This window comes from Cynocephalus volans, chromosome 6, assembly GCF_027409185.1.
Source record: "Cynocephalus volans isolate mCynVol1 chromosome 6, mCynVol1.pri, whole genome shotgun sequence".
In the NCBI taxonomy this organism is placed as follows: domain Eukaryota; kingdom Metazoa; phylum Chordata; class Mammalia; order Dermoptera; family Cynocephalidae; genus Cynocephalus; species Cynocephalus volans.
In genome coordinates this window covers 21,390,832-21,408,940 of record NC_084465.1, presented here as the reverse complement: position 1 = coordinate 21,408,940, position 18,109 = coordinate 21,390,832, and the positions used below count along the sequence as shown (strand labels likewise).

General features: G+C 44.6%; 1 protein-coding gene across 1 annotated transcript in view; it reads right to left on the bottom strand.

The window, feature by feature from the left end:
• Window positions 1-18,109, bottom strand: part of LOC134379636 (solute carrier family 23 member 1-like) — a 58,435-nt gene that overhangs the window by 3,476 nt on the left and 36,850 nt on the right. Inside the window, 4 exon segments of the mRNA XM_063098649.1 lie at window positions 4,076-4,329; window positions 5,032-5,188; window positions 6,243-6,363; window positions 7,313-7,494. Of these exon segments, the coding sequence (XP_062954719.1) occupies window positions 4,076-4,329; window positions 5,032-5,188; window positions 6,243-6,363; window positions 7,313-7,494 (714 nt within the window).

Genomic DNA, 18,109 nt, shown 5'->3' with positions numbered 1-18,109 from the left:
GGAAGGAAATGCTGACACATGCTACAACTTGGGTGAACTTTGAAGATGTTATGCTAAATGAAATAAGCCAGTCAAAAAAGACAAACAGTTTATGGTTCTACTGACATCAAGTCTCCAGCATAGCCAAATTCATAGAGGCAGAAAGTAAAATGAAAGTAGACAGAAAGTGGTTGCCAGGGCCAGGGGGAGGAAGGAATGGCGAGCTGTTGTTTAATGCGTGCCGAGTCTCAGTTTTGCAAGATGAAAAGAGTTTGGAGCTGGATGGCGCTAACGGTTGTACAACAATGTGAATGTGCTTAACACTACCAAACTGTACACTTCGAAACAGTTGGGATGGTAAATTTTATGTTGTGTGTGTTCTACCATAATCAAAAGTGAAAAATAAAAAACCCAAAGACAAGAAAACCCTTGGTAGAGGATTTTTAAGCAGAGTGGTGACATGCTGTGATTCACATTTCAAAAAGCTCCTTCTATAAAAGTCATTTTATTATTATTAATCAATACATTTTTTCAATTAGGACAATGACAGATTTTTGTCAACAAGCAATCATTATGGAATACTGTAAACTATAATTTCTCCTTCCTCTATATGGGGGGCTCATTAAACATATGAAACTGAGACGAGGCCCCTTCTCCTGGTAGCATACAGCATTATCTGGATTCTGTCCTGTCCAGAATCTTAAAAGTGAGTTTTCCCTGGTTCATTTCTAGAGGATCAATTGTTGCTCTGCAGCCTGCAGTCTCAGAATTGACTTTAAAAAAATATAATCCGGTTGGAGTCGTTACTAATTACCATTACCTGGTTTGCATAGAGTTTTTTGGGCAGCTAGGAGTTTCGGAATGCTAAGGAAGTACATTTCCCCTCCTTAGAGTGGCTATTAGAGCTTGAAATAAAGTTCCTACAAAGGTCAAAAAGAGAAAGCACTCTGCTGTGAGGATTGTGGACCGTGGTCTGTATCCCACGCCATCACAGAGCTGGTCCCAGGGCCAGGGGCACACAGCTGCCACACTGCTGGACACTACTGATGGCTGTGCTCACCAAAGCTCACAGCTAGGGTTTGGGTGACAACCATCACCAGCGAGGCAAAGACAACATCAGAATTTTTAGGGTAATGAAAATACTCTGTATGATATTTTAATGGTAGATACATGTCATCGTGCATTTGTCCAAACCTATAGGATGTACCCCACCAAGAGTAAACCCTAATGTAAACTATGAACTGTGGGTGACGGTGACTGTCAAGGCAGGTTCATCAGTTGCGACAACTGCACCCCACTCCAGTGGGGGATGCTGATAATGGGGGTCTAGGCATGTGTGGCAGCGAATCTGTATAGGGGAAATCTCTTTACCTTTCTCTCAGTTTTGTTGTGAACCTAAAAATGCTCTAAAAAAATTGTCTTAAGGCAAATGACACCTGACTTTGAGGCATGTGGTATCATTCTCAAAAGTTAGGACTGTGCTGTAAATGTTCTTGTCTTAAGGTCCCATCATGAGTCTGTTGTCAGTGAATGAATTTAGGTAGTTCTTGAATCTGTTTCTCATCATTTGGGTCTACTACCAATCCTTAAAAGACACTCTAATGTAGCTTCAGTTTTGCGAGAGGAAAAAGTTCTGGAGATCTGTAGTGCATCAATACTTCTTTACTTAACACTATTTAAAAACGGTTATGATAATACATTTTATAGTACATGTCTTTTACCACAATTAGATTTTTTAAAAAAGATATTCTAATGTCAACTAAAGCCCGTTAATACAGTCGTGAAGTAGCAGACTCTGCCTTTGTTTATTTTCTCTTTCTAGTCTAAGAGCTTATTTATTTAACTGTCTTCATTAGAAATTCTTTAAAAGAAAATTCTTTCCACATCAAAAGAACGTTTTGTTTTGTTTACAACCCTGACAACTAACTATGAGAACAAAGACATGACTACAAGCACAAAAGATCGATTTTTCTGGCTCAACCAATGCCTTTTGGATACTCTGAGGCGCTCACAAAGACAGCAGTCATCCCCAATCCTACCACCACCACACTTATCATGCAGCCCTGGGTCTCTTTTGGCTTCAGGATTAACATCTGGGCTGAGAACCGTGACATCCCAGAGAAGTGACTGGAAGATCTCTGTCCTTCAGTCTGATTTCCTCCCACACATGGGGAGAACCAAGTGTCCGGAGCTCATCACAGCAGAAGCAACACTAAGCAATACCTTAAAAGGCCACAAGGGGGAGGTGTGAGTCCATAAAAGCAAGCGGTCTTCGCACCTGTGCCTCTTTCAGGGCTCATCGAAGTCCCCTACTTGATTTGTAGCCTGTTCTGTGTCTATGTGTCTGTCTTTCTTGCTTCTTCCCTCTTCTCTGAAGGGCCTTAGTTTAGAAATTATACATCAAGGAAATGTTTGTTCTGCTTATTTGATATAATTTTCTGTTTTGCATGAGATTTGTTCCCTTTAAGAGGAAAGGATGTATTTGCCTCTTTATACTTACAGTATGTAGCCCTCTCCTGTTATATTTCTGTGTGGGTCAGTGGCTCTCCTGTAGAAAAACACTCCCCTCACCTGCACTAAAGGCTTTGAAACCTTGGGCAGGTATCAAAGAGTCCACGGTGTCACAGAATGCAGGACTTGCTGTAGGGGTGGGTGCTGGCTCAGCTATTCGCTCACAGACTTTAGCTCCAGGTGTGTGCCAGAGATGAGGGAGGGTACAGAGAAGGACAGATCTGATGCCAGAAAGTTGCAACACCACCAGGCTGCATGTCAGATCCACTGAGGGAGCTATAAGAAAATGCAAGGTGGTGCATGTACATGGGGGAGAATCTGTATTTTTCCAAAACTTATAGGATTTGCTGGAAACCACTGCATAGATGCACTGTAGCCTGTGGAAGCACCATAATAATACTATTTTTTCTAAGTCATCTTAGAATGCACTATCCTGAAGAATTCTTGTTGACCTTATGGAGCTTTACAGTGGAAAATGGGGAGCTATGAAGAAATTTTAAGTAGCGACTATTCTAATCAGAATAGGGTTCTAGAAAGATCTTTGGGCAGACATGAGGTAGATGGATTAGAGATGGGCAAGATCCTGGGAAAAGAAGATATGAGGGCCCACTGCAGCGGCAAGAAACGATAAAGCTGGGGCACTGGGGACGAAGAAAAGAGGGTGGGAAGGGTTGAGGGATGTTTGGAAAATAGAACTCCCCAGTGAAAGCGCAGGACAGCGAGAAGTTATACATGATGTGGGTGACGGGGTGAGCTCACTAAGACAAGGATTCCAGGACAGGGAATGTGCTAGCTTCACAGACCCCACTGAACGTGGGGCACCCTTGGGACCTTAGGTGGGGCTGGCCAGGGCACGGTCGAGTATTCAGGTTTGGATCTCCAGCACAGGGCTGGGCTGGAGGTAATGGATCTCCCACCCAAACTTCAGAAAATAAGGACTTTCTTCAGTGCTTGGAAAGCCAGTGGCACCTGCCAGTCCCAGCATAGACTTACTGCCTGTGGAACTGCCACACCAAAGGTCAAGTGTGGGAGGCAGAATTCTGGCCCCTCAGAGATGTCCACGTCATAATCACCAAACCTGTGAATACGGTACTTTGCATGGCAAAAGGAACTTTGTGGATGTGATTGAGTTAAGAACCTTCACATGGGGAGAGTAGCCTGGATTATCCAGGTGGGCCCGGTCTAATTACATGAATCCTTAAAAGCTGACAATGTGTCCTGGCTGTGGGGAGAAGGAGAAGTGACTACAGAAGAAAGGTCAGAGAGATGTAATGTTTCTGGCATTGAAGAGGAAAAAAGGGGCCACAGCCCAGGGACATGGCCACTTCTAGAGGATGGAAAAGGCAAGGAAATGGATTCTCCCCTAGAGCCTCCAGGAAGGAACACGGCCCTGCCAACACCTCAATTTTAGTTCCCCAAGACCCATGTCTGACTTCTGACCTCCAGATTGGTAAGATAATAAGTGTGGGTTGTTGGAAGCTACTAAGTCTGAGATAACTTGTTATGGTGGCAATTTGAAACTAATACTTGGAGTGGCAGAGTCAGGTGCCCAGCTGTCCCCAGGAGCCTCCATCAGCAGCCTTACCCTGGTGATGCCCAGCGCCCCGATGTTCTGGCTGAAGGAGGTGGTGCCATTGCCTGTCCCCCAGGCACCTGCCAGCAGGCAGCCAAGACCCTCGATGCCAATGCCGCGGTTGATGGCATGCTTCGGAGGGGGCGGGGCCCCCACCATCCTGGCACAGGCATGATAATCACCTACCGATTCCACCATCGAAGAGATCACCCCTGCGATGATCCCAAAGACACCAGCCAGGCTGATGGTGGGGAGGCCCCACTGGCCTGGAGATGCAATGCAGAGGAATGTTCATTCAGAGAGTAAGAGGCTGCTGAGCCCCAAATAAGTTCTTCACCAGAGGGGTCTCTGGAAGTCTTTAAAGACTGGACAGGATGTCTTCCAACCCTTGTCACCAGCCAGAGGCTCTGGCTCAGATTCCTGTGCTATCATTTCTCCCCGAGGTGGGTCAGAAGCCCAGAGCTTGAGGCCCCTGTGCACACAAAGAGCCAGCCACCAACCTCTGCCTGGGAAGGCCTCGAAGCTTTTGGAAGCTGAGACTTCCACTGGGAGGCCCGAGGTCCACAGTGCAGGAGGCCAGGCAGCCCTCTCAGGAACCTTAGACACCCTGAGCCAAGAATCATGGGGAAAGGAGACCAGAAGTGACCTAAGGGATGCCCTTGCCCTGGTCTCCCCAGAAATATTCTAATTCAATGCCACGCCTGCCTTGTGTGAGATCCACCAAATCCAGGAGACCCGAAGGTCTGGCTGGAGGTCAGGAGCTCTCTCTCTTCCCTCCCAGAACCCCAGGCTTATGAGTTCTGAACAATGTGAGCAAGGGATGAGAGGGGTAGCCCAGCTCCGAGGTAGGCCTGGGTGGGGGAGCCTGTCCCCAATCAACTCAACTCCCCATCCAGTGCCCTGGGCCCCAAGGACAGTCCCGGGAAACATGTGTCCCGGGCAAGAAGGGGCGTCCCACCTCTCATTACCTGGGTAAGGGAAGCGAAACCAGGGCGCCTGGCTCAGCGTGCTGCTCTTGGTGTCAGTGCGGGCCAGGTGCCCATAGGCTGTTGGGGCTGAGGGGAGGGCATTGGTGACAGTCAGCAGGAAGCAGAGGAGCCATGAGATGCAGAGGGCCAGCAGCACCTGCAGGGGGAGACCCCACTCACGTTCCACTCAGCCTGTCCCTCACCTGCCTTCCTCCCCTAGGGGTGGCAAAGGAGGGACGCAGGAGAGCCCTTTGAAATAAAGAAGAGTCCCCTGCCCTTCCAGTAACAATAGTCACTGGAATACTCTGGTGTGTCAATGGACACATCTTCACATTAAAGGCACAGGCTAGAAACGGGAGAAAATAAACTCCAGGGAGACTTTGTGTCAAGTCGGGGCAGAAATGTGCAGTAAATTGGGCACAGCCCTGGGCAGGAGGATTACAATCTGGCTCTCCTTCCATGTTTGCTGACCACATGACCTTAGAGCAAGCTCTCTGAGCCTCAGTTTCCTCATCTGAGCAATGGAATTACAATCACGGCTTTGCAGAGCCTGGCACAGGGTTTCTGAGAATGAGGTCCTCAGATACATAGATTTTAAATCTCTGTGGGTGGGACCCCAGAAATCTATATTTTTAGCAAAGCCCCCAAGTGATTCTTATGCACACTGCATTTTAGGATCACTGGCCTGCGGGGTTGTTGAGGAGCAATGAGATTGTTACGTGAAAGTATTTTTTACAAAGAGAAATACAGTTTGAGGTTAAATTAAACCTGAAAACCTATGTATGTGGTTGGCAGCTACACACACAACAGAGAAGGCTCTGCAAAGGGGGGTGCCATCAGCATCACAGGGTACCTGAACTGCCCATGAGACACTGAGAAAGACACTGATCTCAACAACTTGGCCAAGCCCAGGCGCCCTCGGGCCCTCGTTTTCTGTAATGAAAGGCACACCTGGCTGTCTCCCCAGCACCTTGCTGTGAGGATGGGCTGGGTCACATGAGAAGGCCATCCCACACTGGTCCCAGAGCAAGCTGGGGCAGGATTCTCTGCTCCTGAGAGAAAAGCATCTAGGGATGACCTCGATTCCACCCACAGCCAGGGGCCTTCTCTTGAGATGGGGGAGCATTTGGTTTGGGAGCCATTTAGGCATGGAGAGGGGCACTCTCCAGGTGAATCGGCAAAGAACGGAAGGGGGTGGGGGTGCTTCTTACAGGGAAGACCTGGAACAGGTACAATTTGGAGACGTGACACTTCTTCTCTCCTCCGCAAACAGGCACGGGCACCGCAACATTTTTCAGGTACTGAGAAAACAGCATGATGAGAAAGATGGTCCTGAAACAGAAACAGCCACACTCCAGCCGGTGAGCTGGGGGTCATCCTGAGCAAGTGTTGCGTTAGGCTCTGCGGTGGTCGGGGAAGCTGAGCCACCACGTGTCTCCCGGACCAGTGGTCTCTGCAGCACAGGCAGAGTCCTGCCATCTCTGAAAAGGTAAAACTGTCCCCTTTTACAAGCTGCTGGTGGCGCAAGAGGAACAGTGGGAAAGGACACTATTATTTCTGGAGGGCCTAAGAGAAATAGCTGTTGGCAGCTGGATAGACCCAGCAGTTAGAGCCACTGAGACCAAAGGCAGGACCATCTCATCTCCCAGGTCATTCTGCGGGTCTGATGGCCTCACACCTCACCTCAGACCACAAGGGGCAGAGTGAATGAGAGTGTCCAGTGTCATCCCCAAGTCCCTTCAAAGCTCAGTGGAAATGTTTGAGTCCTCTTTACCCACGGAGCCTTCCCGATCCTCCCAGCTGGCTGCCACTGCCCCCTCTCCTGCGTGCGCACAGCACCCCACGACCCACATTGCTACCTCCTGGTGTCAGAGGTACTCAGATCCCAGTCTTATCTCTCTCTTAGACTATAACACGCCTCAGAGCTGAGGCCATGTCTTTGCACCCTTCCCAGATGCCAGGGGTTTACAAACACTTGCTCAACAAAAGCCTAGTTGGCAGGGGGCTGGCAGGATCAATTTTTTGTGAACATTAAGTATTCTTATACTCATCAACTCATTGTCTGTCCATGCTAATGAGATAATAATAGCTAGCAGTAATAATGAATTAGAAGTGCAACTTCAACGCTTTTAAGGTATGATAATGTTCATGAAAGTAATTGTAAACCACAAGAGTTTGCCAATATCTGGGACTCCTCATAGGAGAATAATATTCCTATTGGGTGATCTTCCACCAAAGAGAACTCAGAAGGCACTCTCTCCCCAGAGAGGACTTGACTTACATGGCAGAAATCCCCCAGTGGATCCCAGCGTTACTGCCCGCAGAATCGAAGAGAGGCAGGGCCACCAGGGAGATGGTCAGAGCAATGGTCAAGGGGCCGATGAAGCGCATGAGAAAGCCCATGAGGCCTGAGAAGCCCACTAGCATCTGGACACAGGAAGCAACCATGATGGCACCCTGCAACTAAAGGGGAAGCATGGAGGTCAGGCACCCCAAAGCTCGCAGCAGGACCGTGGGCCTGGGCCAGCCCTCTGCTAAACGTGGTCACCCCTAGTGGTGCATTCCGAGGTATTCAGGAGTGAAGCTGGATCCTAAAGGAACTGAGGGAAGAAGAGCTCTGATCTTGCACCTCTCTCCAGTCTACTTCCAACTGCCTATTGGATATTTTCACTTAATATGAAGCTTTCCAGGAAATAGGCCTCAAAATTATCTATTAATCATAGTAATGATGGTGACGATGACTTGTAACATTAGCATCGCTCTGCAATGTACTGAACGTCTTGCTGCTATATTTTTCTCTGTTTTCTACTTTCCATTGCAGGAGTCCACAAACTTTTTCTGTGAAGGACCAGACAGGGAGTATTTCAGGCTCTGTGGGCCATGCACGCTGTTGCAAATTTTCTTGACAGCTGTGAACAAATGAATATAGCTGTGTTCCAATAAAACTCCATTTACAGACACTGAAATTTGAATTTCATATAATTTTGATGTGTCATGAAATATTCTTCTACTTTTGATTTTTTAAAACAGTTCAAAATGTAAAACCATTCTTAACTCATGGGCTGTTCAAAAACAGGTGATGAGCCAGAGCTGACTCCTGGACTATAGTTTGCCAACCCCTGATCCACTAGATTGATTGATTTTATGTTACTTTCCCTTTTTTATTTTACTGGTTTGGATGTTATACCTTCTACTTTTATGCTTTCAGAAGTTATTTGTAGCTTTTTAATTTGAACACTTCACGTAACAAAACCTATCGTTAAATAAATTTTCTAGTCTCATCCAAAATAACACAATGACCTTACAAAACTTTAACCTCTATCCCATCTTCTGATTTCCATGCTATTGTTGTCAAATGCTTGTTTGTTGTTTGTTTTTCCATTGTCATTGGTCATTATTGTGAATTTTATTACATTTTCCTACAGTCAATGCTTATTTAGATTTACCTAATGCTATGGATTGAATGTCTTTGTCCCCCCAAATTCATATGTTGAAGCCCTAGTCCCTAGTGTGATGGTATCTGGAGATAGGGCCATGGGTTTAGATGAGGTCATGAGGGGTGAGGCCTCCATGATGGGATTAGTGCCCTTACAAGAAAAAAAAGTCTCTCTCTCTCCACCCCCATCTCCACCCCTTACCTTCCCCCATCCCTGACCCTGTGCACGCACCAAGGAAAGGCATGTGAGGACACAGCTAGAAGGCAGCTGTCCGCAAGCCAGGAAGAGAGCCCTCACCAGAACCCAACCACCCTGGAACTCTGATCTCAGACTTCCAGCCTCCAGAACTGTGAGAAACTAAACTTCTGTTGTTTAAGCCATGCAGCCTACGGTATTTTGATATGGCAGTCTGAGCTGACTAATTCACCTGTATTTTTACCATATGTTCCTTTCCTCACTGTTGCTTCTTTCCCACCCCTCCTTTATTCAAGATCTAATTTCCTTTTTCCTGAAAAATATCTCTTAGTAGTTAACTCAGCAAAGGATTCTGACCCATAAACTATCTCAGTCTTTGTTTACATGAAAAATGTCATTATTTTGCCATCAATCTTGTATGATATGGAATTCTACAGTTGGGGACAGAATTCTAGGATAATAATATTTTCTCTTAGCATTTTGAAAATATTCCATTGTCTTCTACCTTTGCCTATTGCCACTGAGAAAGCTGCCAAATGTCCAACTGCTATTCTTTTATAGGTAATTTTTCTTTTCTTTCTCGTTGCTTTTAGGATTTTCTCTTTGTATTTGTTATTGCAGTTTCATTACAATGTGTCTGGTTGTGGTTTACTTTTATTTATTCCACTTGGGACTTGCGCTTTTTTTCAATCTTAGTATTTCAATGTGACATTTCAATCAGAGTATTTTTCAATCAGAGTATTTTTCAATCTGAGTATCTTTCATTTGTTCTAAAACATCAGCCATTATGTCTCTTCCAACACTGCCACGTTTCCATCTTCTCTATTACCATCTTCAGGAATTCCTATTAGATGCACTTTGGGCTTCTCTTTCTAGCTCCACATTTCTTATCTTCTATTTCACATTTCCCATCTTTTTATCTCTCTGTGCTGCATTCTGGATTATTTCCTTAGCTAGTCTTTCAGTTCATTAATCTCTTTTTAGCTGTGTCTAAATGCTGTTTAGTCCATTAAATGAATTTTAAGTTGCAATAACTATATTTTCATTACCATAGTTCTATATGGTTCTATTTTCAATTTCCCTGTTCTTACTTAATTTTATCTTCTTTTGTATTGTGGTTTCTATTGCTTCTTGATTCTCTTAATTTAGCTTAAACATACTGATTTAATATCCTCTTTCAAATTGTTCTATTATCTCTTGTTTCTGTTTATTCCTTCTCATAATACATTATTTCCTTGTGTAAAAGTGAAATTTATATTTGTGAGCTCATCTTCAGGGGGGGTGTTTTTTCCTATGGATCTCTTGCATGCCCTGGAATGTGGACGTATCCTTAAAGAGTGATTTCATATTTTATTCTGCTGAGAACTGCAGGTATTTCATTGACAGGAGTCATTTTTACTTTAATTCTGAGCTTGAGAATCCTTCTACCACACCCATATATGTTGCAGAACTGGAGTTTTTATTTATCGTGCAAACCTATGTTCCAATACTTCCCACAGATTCCTGGGCAGAATAAAAAGCATCCTAGTTAATTCCCTGGGACGATGGGTAGAGGCATTATAGGCCCACATTCACTGAAGGAGATATACTTTTAGTACTCCAGTAGATCATTAACACCCAAACTCCTAGACTTTGGTCGCATATCTGGGTCTGATTTCTCACCCCACCATAAAAAGCACCATCATTCTGGCTATAATTTCCACCTTTGTTTCAGAAAGTGAGGCTTTTCCTTGGTTTTAAGCTCAAGTATGCATCCAAAATTACAGTTCATCCAGCATTTTCCTGTATTGGTAGTGTGAGTGGGGTCTATGTTAGCCCATAGTACCATGACACTGGATGGTGGAGTTTAAATTGGTCTAATGTGTTAAAAACTGAACTCGCCATCTCTTCCCACAGTTTTCTACTTTTTCTGCCACCACTGTTTCCTCAAGACAGAATCATTGCTAACTTTTTCCTTCCCATTACTTCTTTGTATCCCAGCGAGTAGTAACATTCCTCCTGGTCCTATATTCATGTTGTTATTTTCATATGGCTGGTATTGTCATGTACAGCTGGTCTCTGACCATCAGTGGTTTCAAGAGTTGAGATGTGTACAGATAAACATTACTCAGTGAAGCATGGAGAATCTACATTCCATCCCAATAGGCTGCCACAGTGAATTAAACCAATCAGTCAATCGATTAATGAAACAAGGTTGAAACTTGCAAGAACTTTCTCTTCTTACAGCACTGGTGAAAAACATTGGACCAGCAGAGGGAGCTAAAATATTATAGACAAGAGTGGGTTTGTGGCTCACTGTGTAGGACGCGTGGGGGCAATGTGGGAAAAACAGCAGAGGCGACTCCCTTAGATCTGGGCGAGAGGAGCCCCTGCCCTGTGTTTTAGAGGTCAACAGGGGTGGGCAAACTCTTTCTATGAAAGGCCAGGTAGTAAATATTTTAGATTTTGTAGGTCATATGTGGTTTCTATCTCATATTCCTTTTTTAAAAAAAACAATCTCTTAAAAATAAAACAATAAAAAACATTCTTAGTTCCTGAGCAGTAAAAAATAGGCCATAGGTTGAATGTGATCCAAGTGCCATAGTTTGCTGATTCCTGCTTTAGAGGACCCCATATATCACAAGCAGAAAAATAAATAGCAAATGAATGAAAGAGTATATAGATGTCTCTGTCACTTGGGATCCAGTGCTCAGTGCAGGCTCAGCATGACCCATATCCATAAACATTCAATCTCACTATTAATACTGTTCAGGCCACAGGAACATTCTTCCCCCTAACTTTTGCCCAGTGTCCTCAAAACACTGGATAACTTCTGAATGCAGTTTGACAGTTTGTGAGTTGTGCCATTGCAGTGTTGGAGGCTGATGCTGCTTTAGAACACAGGAAGGATTTGAGCAGAAGTGCTTAGGTAGGAGTAAAAACAGATTAAATAGATCATTCTTCTTGGGCAGTATGAAGGCAACAGATTCCTGCATAAGGAATTGTAGTTCTCAGTAGGGCTGCATGTAGGGAAACCCTGCCCCTAGCATTTAGCAGAGCAGATGCTTAGTTTTAATTTGAATTTACCAAAGCTAAGTATAGGCTCCCTGTGAACAACATTAAAAAAATATATATATAGTAAATAAAACAAAAACACAAGTACATGTGTACTGTGATTCTATTCATTCTATTGACGATAGAATGTGAATAGGCTTCCCTAAAGAAATACATCCTGACTTGGAAAAGGTGGAGCAACACATGGCATTCTGAGATTGGCCAACCTGGTGAATAATAAACTGCCAGCTTGACAGGTGAAGGTCTTAGATATATCTTGGTCTGGAGCTACATGGAACAGTTTTTTAAAGATTAAAAATCACTGATCACTCTGGATCCACCCTGAGATAAAAAGGAAGCACAGGGACTTGAGATTATTGAGTCCACCCACATCTGGGTACACTTTTGGACTATCTGCCAGAGCACAGGTAGATGCAAAAAGGCAGCTTTCAAAAGTGGAGAAGAATAGCAGATGGTTCTGGCAGAAATTCACAAGGTATGGCTCAGACTAGTCTATTGTGTCCTCGCAAGTCCAAGGCTCCTGAGCTCTCAGAGGTGTCGATGATACAGTCTATGCTAATGAGAACTGACCTGGCAGAGGCAGGTGTTCAGCACTGCCAAGGGGCTTTTGGTGTACATGTGGCCTGAGACAGCCACTCAACCAGAAGAATCTTTTTGAAAGACCATTACAAAGTAATCTGGTGCTAGGATTAGTAGTCTTTTCGGGATTAGACCACTACTGAATGGCATCAAATAACTCTAAGATCAGTGATCCCAATCTTGTCTTGAATGATATCAGAAATACATTCAAATAAAAAATGGTTTGATCAACAAAATTTGCTAATTAAAGGAAAATGGGGGAGGAAAAAAAGGCAGCTAGGCAGGAGGGGTTCATAGGATCCATGAGCAAGTAATAGTCCCCTCTCTAAAGTAGACACAACCTCAAGGGATAATCTAACTCCAGAAACAGACTTGGGTCCCACTGTATGAATCTTTGAATTCAAAGCACTAGCTGGTATCTTACTGAAGGTGCTACTTGATAAAATGAGAAAGGCTGGGACTGAAGAGCACAGCATTCTGTCCAGCCAACAGGAGGTCCCTGGTGGAAGAAGTAGGGCAAATCCAAGTCAGGCCAACGGACCGAGTTATGAGTGATATGGCAACTGTACACACAATAATATCTGCAATTATTCCCTCTGTAATTATATAGATCTTGGGCCTTAGCTAATGGACTAATCTGGCTAGTGAATCACAGGAGGCTCTGTTTAAATTTCTCCCCTTTTGTGGGACAAGACTGTATAGTCAAATGTCAGATACTAGTCATTCATGTTGATGCCCCTTAGTCTTAAAAGAGGGAAGTATGACATTGAATGTCATCACTAGAGTCCACGAGATGACACGTTGGGCCACAAGCCGGACACATGTAGGCTTACAAACAACACAATACCGATCTCCATCTGGAGCCACTGTGTTGCCCAGAGTGGTCCAGATTGCCAACAGCAACGGGCTCATGTGCCTTTGGTGGGAGAATATACCTTGAGGGTATATGGCCCATCACAGAGCTGGCAGACTGCCCCTCCTGACAACTCACAGTGCATGGGTAATTTTAAGATGTTTTAAACTGGTATTGACAGTGTTTCTGGTTTGAGCCTTGTCTATTCCGCAACTGAAGCTCTGGCCCAGAGTACTGTAAAAAGACTGGCAACTCAGATTACCCACCAACATAACTATCAACTTACATATCAACAGCTCAAGGATCACTTTTCACAGCATAAGTGGGGAAAGAGTGGACCAAGAAATACAATATCAAGTGATCTTTTTATATTTCATTTCACTTCTCAAAAGCAGTAAAATCTTTAAGAGCTGGCTTTCTAGGGTAGGACAGTGTACAGTAAAGCTAACCACAAGGGGTTACAAGAACAAGTCGCCAGTGGAGCAGTTTCTAAGGGATAAGTTGAGAAATGAGGAGGTAAGGAAACCCTATTTACCCATGACTAGGGATTTGATTGTGTCTCTAAAGTAGAAATAATATCAATTTAATTTCACTTATTGTAATTCCAATGGTATTTATGGGCTGGATTGGAAAGTCCAGTATTTTCAAGACACATCCTACCCTGTAGAGAGGACCCAGTTACAATTTACTTACTACATCATTTGAAAGTTCTTCGGCAAGGACACATGAAGAGGGTGTAACAGCGATGCTTGTGCTGCTCTGTCTTTGAAGAATAGCAGAGAAGGACTCAAAAACTCCTCCTCTGAAAGGGGCAAGGGCTAAGAGGGGCTCCCAGCAGGGAAAAAGAAAGATAGCAGCAGAAAGAACTAGAGCCACCAGATCAATTCCTGTACCAAACGATGTGACGTTTCCCCTTTATGTTTAAAGTAAGTTGGAAATAAAATTATTTCTTAGCAATATTTCTAGATATATCTTCAGTCTGGGATGAGGGATGCTGGTATCAGAGTAGACTCCACCAGACTGGAACTCATCCAATGTTGTTGTAATAAAACTGGACCCAGAGTGTACTTGGATGCATGGCGAACCATGAGGAGTGAGCTCTGTGAAGGTGGCCAATTCCTAATGGGACACTGGTGCATTTTAGGACATGGTCTGTTGCTGGAACATTTGTGTTAGGTTAAGATGGGTCAGGACAATTATGAGTTCACAGATCATTTATGTGGTACTCAATGAAATGAAAACCGTGGAAAGGATGATATCTAATAAAGCTTATATTGCAATATTGAACTCCAGTCACAAGTTAATATGGTAAGCTAGAAAAAAAATGACCCAAGGAGGTGAAGTAGAACTATGAGCTGAGAAGGGAAAATTAGAGTTAACTCTAAGTCACTCATTAGGGGGAGGCAGTTCAAGATGGCTGACCAGCGGTGACCAGAGCCACCCACCCCAGCTGAGCAGATGCAGAGCAACCCAGCATCTCTCTTGGGGGTGCAGGGTCCCATCCACAACCCCAGCAGCCTCAGCCAGAGTGGTCCATTCCAGCTGAGGAGCTGAGAAGCACCCCAGAATCTCTTTTGGGGGTACAGGGGCCTGTCCACAACCCCAGTAGCCTCATACATAGTGCCCCACACCAGCCGAGGAGCTGCAGAGCAATCAAGCATCTCTCCTGGGGATGCAGGGTCCTGCCCATGACCCCAGCAACCTGACCCAGGGTGTCCCACTCCAGCTACAGACCTGCAGAGCAATCCAGCATCTCTCTTGGGGGCACAGGGCTTTGCCCACACTATGGCAATCTTTCCCAGAGTGGCCCACTCTAGTTGATGAGCTTCAGAGCACCCAGCATCTCTCTCAGGGGCACAAGATTCTAGCTGCAGCAATTTCGAGCCTGCTCAGTGTCACCCGCTTCAACTGAGGAGCTACAGAGCACCCCAATCCTTCTTCCAGGGGCATGAGATCTTGCCCATGACCCCAGCAACTCCACCCAGTGTCACCTATTTTAGCTGAGGAGAATCAGAATGACCCAGTGCCTCTCCCAAGAATCTGAGGTCCTGGATGCAGTCCCAGCCAACTCCCCCCAGGGATAGCCACTCCAGCTGAGGAGCTGCCGTGCTTCACCCAAGGGTCCACAGTTCCATCCACTACTCCGATGACCCCACCTACTTTAGGAACATCCAATTGCCACAGCGTCTCTTCCAGAACCCTGAAATCCCAACAGTAACCCCATCCAGGGTCACCCACTTCAGCTGAGGAAGCACTGAGCACATCAGCACATCTCCCAGGAGCTCAAGGTCCCACCTACAGCCTTAGCAACTCTAGCCAGTGGCACCCACTCCAGCAAGAAGCTGCCGAGCATCCTAGGGCCTAGACCATGGAGGCACCACAAACAACTCCGGTGCTGAATACAGCTGAAGAACCCACACAGAGACTACACTACTGTGCTCACCCAGAGCCAAACCTAAAACACCCTGCCCTACTGACTATAGAACACGTTCACAGGAAAGAGTTTCTCTCTTCAAAAGCTACTCCAGAAGAATAGAAGAAGCAACTGTTCAACCAGAAGCCCAGACACCAACGTAGGTGTATTAGTTCATTTCTGTTGCTTATAACAGAATACCTGAAACTAGCTAATTTATAAAGAAATGAAGTTCATTTCTTACAGTTTGGAGGCTGGGAACTCCAAGGTCTAGGGAACAAATCTGGTGAGGGCCTTTTTCTTGGTGCTGACTTGGTAACACATAGTGAGAAAGGTGTGAACAAGAGTGAGCTAAACATCTCACACGCTCTCCTTGTAAAGAGAACCACGCCCATTAATCCACACTCCATTCATTAGGGCATGTTCCTCAGAATCTAATCACCTCTTAAAGGCGCCACCTTTCAAATACCATAATTGGATTTCCCACCCTCTTAATACTGATACAATGGGGATCAAGTTTCCAATAAATGAACTATCAGGAGACACATTTAACCCATAGCATTCCATCCCCAGCTTCCAAAGTTCAGGTCCTTCTTACAGGTGAATACATCCATTCCCTCCCCAAGTCTTAACTTGTCTCAGCTCAAAAGTCCAAAGTCTCATCTGTGAAATCAAACAAGTTACCTACTGCCGAGATGCAGTGGTGAGACAAGCAGAGTGTACATCTTCTCATTTAAAAAGGGGGAAATAGGCCACAAGAAAGGGGTGAAAGGTGCTACACAAGTCTGGCATGGTAGGCATCCAATCTCAAAGCTGTCACATAATCTCCCTTGATTCCATGTTTGGCATCCTCTGCACACTGGTCGGGGGGTTGGGCCTCCATGTCCTTGGGCAGGCCCACTCCTATGGCTATCCTGGGTTCAGCCCATGCTTCAGCTCTCTCAGGCTGGTGTTCCACTCTGGTAGCGCTACAATTCTGGGTCTCCATGGCAGTCCCATTCCCGTGGCTCCACTAGGCATGACCTTGGTGGGGGTTCTCTGCCACAACTCTGACCCCACGTTTGTGCTCAGCATTGCTCTAGTGAAGACTCTCTGCAGTGATTACACCCCTGCAACAGATCTCTTCCTGAGCCCCAGGACTTTTCCACACGTTCTTTGAAAGCTGGGTGTGATGCTTCCACAAGCTCTTACCTTCTGTGATCCTGCAGACTTAATACCATGTGAATGCCACCAACATTTCTGGCCTGTATCTTCCAAAGCAGCAGGTTGAGAAGCACCTAGGGTCAATTTAGTTACAGGTGGGGCAGCTGGAGCAGCCGAAGCAGCTGAAGCAGCTGAGGTGCAAGGAGCAGCATCCCAAGGTGGGCTTCAGCAGTGAACCCCCAGAGGTCACCTCAGGTGTGTTCTCCAAAATCATTCTATCTCCCCTGGGCCTATGATAGGAGGGGCAGCCTCAAAGATCCTTGAAATGCCTTCAGGGTATTTTTTCCATTCACCTGATGACCCCTCCCTTCTATCTTGTTGGTGATAAGATGTAATTTATTTCTCTTTCTCATTTGCATATCTGCTCTACCAGTGAGTTTTATTCTTTTGTGTGATATCATGATGGTAGTTATCATTCATCTGCTTCCAGATATAGGACTCCCTTAAGGATTTCTTGTAGGGCTGGTCTAGTGGTGATGAATTCCCTTAGTTTATGTTTGTCTGGGAAAGACACTATTTCTCCTTCATTTCTGAAGGATAGCTTTGCTGAGTATAGTATTCTTGGCTGGAAGTTTTGTTTGTTTGTTTGTTTGTTTGTTTGTTTGTTTGTTTGTTTGTTTGTTTCAGCACTGTGAATATATCATCCTACTTTCTCCTGGCTTATAAGGTTTCTGCTGAGAAATCTGCTTTCAGTCTGATGGAGATTTTCCTATAGGTGACTTGATGCTTTTCTCTTGCTGTTTTAGAATTCTCTTCTTGTCTTTTACTTTTGACAATCTGACTATAATGTGTCTCAGAGAGGACCTTTTTGGGTTAAATCTGTTTGGGGATTTTTGAGCCTCTTGGATCTGAAAGTTCATATTGCTCCCAATAATTGAGAAGTTTTCAGCTATTATTTCATTAAATAGGTTTTTGATGCCTTTCCTCTTCTCTTCCCCTCCTGGAACACCCACAATACAGATTTGTAAAGTTGTCCCATAGATCTTATAGGCTTTCTTCCTTCTTTTTTATTCTTCTCTTGCTCTCTCTTTATTTTTTTTTTTTCATCCAACTAAGGTTATTATAAAAGTGACCTGAATTCAAGTTCAGAAATTCTTTCTTCTATTTGATCTAGCCTGTTGTTTAAGCTCTTGGTTGTATTTTTTAATTTTATTTAATGAATTCTTTAGTTTCAAGATTTCTTCTTGGTTCTTTTTTATGATGTCTGCCTCTTTGTCAAATTTCTCCTTCAGGTTATGAATTGTTTTTCTGATTTTGTTGTGTTGTATATGCATCTTGATGAGTTTTCTTAAGAATAGTATTTGGAATTCCTTTTTTAGGCAATTCACAGATTTCATTTTCTTT